The sequence below is a fragment of the Aplysia californica genome, unplaced genomic scaffold (genome assembly GCF_000002075.1).
Source record: "Aplysia californica isolate F4 #8 unplaced genomic scaffold, AplCal3.0 scaffold00072, whole genome shotgun sequence".
Taxonomy (NCBI): Eukaryota; Metazoa; Mollusca; class Gastropoda; order Aplysiida; family Aplysiidae; genus Aplysia; species Aplysia californica.
The window spans coordinates 648973-650626 of record NW_004797342.1 but is presented as its reverse complement, the minus strand read 5'-3'; the positions used below and the strand labels follow the sequence as shown (position 1 = coordinate 650626).

Here is a 1654-nt window from a genome sequence, read left to right as displayed (position 1 = left end):
CACACACACACACACACATACAGACAGAGCGCGCCCGTATTATCCCTGTCAATATAGATCTAGTTCTTTTTTTCTTGTTTTTTTTTCTTTTTATAAAACTATTTACAATGTATTTATCTTTTTTGTTTTGGCTTTATCAAAATTATTTCTTCTTTTTCTTTCATCTTTTTAAATATATTCCCAACTGTATCTGTCGCCCCTTCTTTCTCAGCCACTCCGGACTTTTCTTTTACCTCGACGCTCTTTGGCACACGCCAACAAAGCTAATCATTCCTCTTGCCATTCCTGTCCTCTCTGATTACACGATATAACGACAGCCGCGTTCACGATTGCAAGACATTTAGAACGCAAAAGAAACTTTTTTTTACAATTAATCCAGAAAGTATGTATAATAAAAAATAAATTTAATTTACAAAAATATATATATATAATATTATATATTTATAATAATATGATAACGATAACGATAACAATCACGTCTATGTTGCAAACCGTTCCCTATAAAGTGTTCATATTTTATATCAAAGGGGATATTGTATGATATAATATGTATATACTCTCTGATTCGTTTATTCGCAATGTATGATGATATAGAACGTTTGGAGAGGGAAAAGGGGGGGGGGGGGAGTCCCGGACATGAAGGCTTGATGACCCAAGAAACAGGCTGAACCTGATATTAAATTATAGCGTTCAAGCCAAGCCAAGAAAAAGCTTTCACCTTGTCCAATCCACTGATTTCCCAACAAATTTCCAAATCCACCTGAGTAAAACGACTTAAACTTGCTGATGGCTCTTGTCGGTATGTAAGTGGGTACATGTATTAAAGACACTGGTCTTGCAGTTTTTATGCTCTTGGTTTATTTTACCAGAATTGTATGGGGTGGGAATTGTGTTATTTTGTTGCTTGTTTGTTTTTTACCTCGGAGCTTTTATGGATCTGGGGAGCTGGCTCGATCATAGTGCAGAGGGTTGTAACACACTTGTTAACAGAATTGTACTGGAGTAGTGGCAGTGAACATAACTTCTTTAGGCCATTCCCAAGGGGGGGGGGAGGGGGATATTAACATGTTCTTATGCACAGTAGAATTATAAATGGTCTAATTCATCATTGTCATGCTCATACTTTGCCGAAACAACATAGGGGGAACAGCTGCTTTTTTCCCCCTCATCCTTACCATCGTCATTTTTCCTCTACTTCTTTTGTATGTTTGTCACTCTCTTTTGAACTACTATTTCTGGGGTGCCTTGATAGTGGAGGCAGGCTTTGTGCTGTTGAGGCTAGAGAGGTGCACAGAGTAAGCCCGATTCTCCGTTTGGACTTCTCTGTTGACATTTACTCCTTGTCGTTCATATGACCTGTTACTGTAAACCCTCTCTGATATGACGATATGCAGTTGCGAGCGCTATAAAAACCTTATTTAAATTAAAATAAAACAACCTGTCTATTTCAGTTCATCGACCGAATCATGCTCATCTTTATGCCAGTGAAGTACCAGCCTGACCACCGCTACTTGAGGCATGTGCCCCTGTGGCGGGTGCATGTGTTCACCCTCTTACAGCTCATTTGTTTGGTCGCCTTGTGGGTCGTGAAGAGCATCAAGAGTATCTCCATTGTCTTCCCGTTGCTGGTGAGTGAACGGGGGAAGGGGAAGAA

At 39.5% G+C, this 1654-nt stretch overlaps 1 protein-coding gene across 1 annotated transcript in view; it reads left to right on the top strand.

The window, feature by feature from the left end:
• LOC101853374 (electrogenic sodium bicarbonate cotransporter 1) overlaps positions 1-1654 on the top strand; it is a gene marked incomplete in the record, with an annotated part of 58592 nt that overhangs the window by 53571 nt on the left and 3367 nt on the right. The window contains 1 exon segment of the mRNA XM_005093943.3: positions 1452-1628. Coding sequence (XP_005094000.2) covers positions 1452-1628 — 177 coding nt within the window.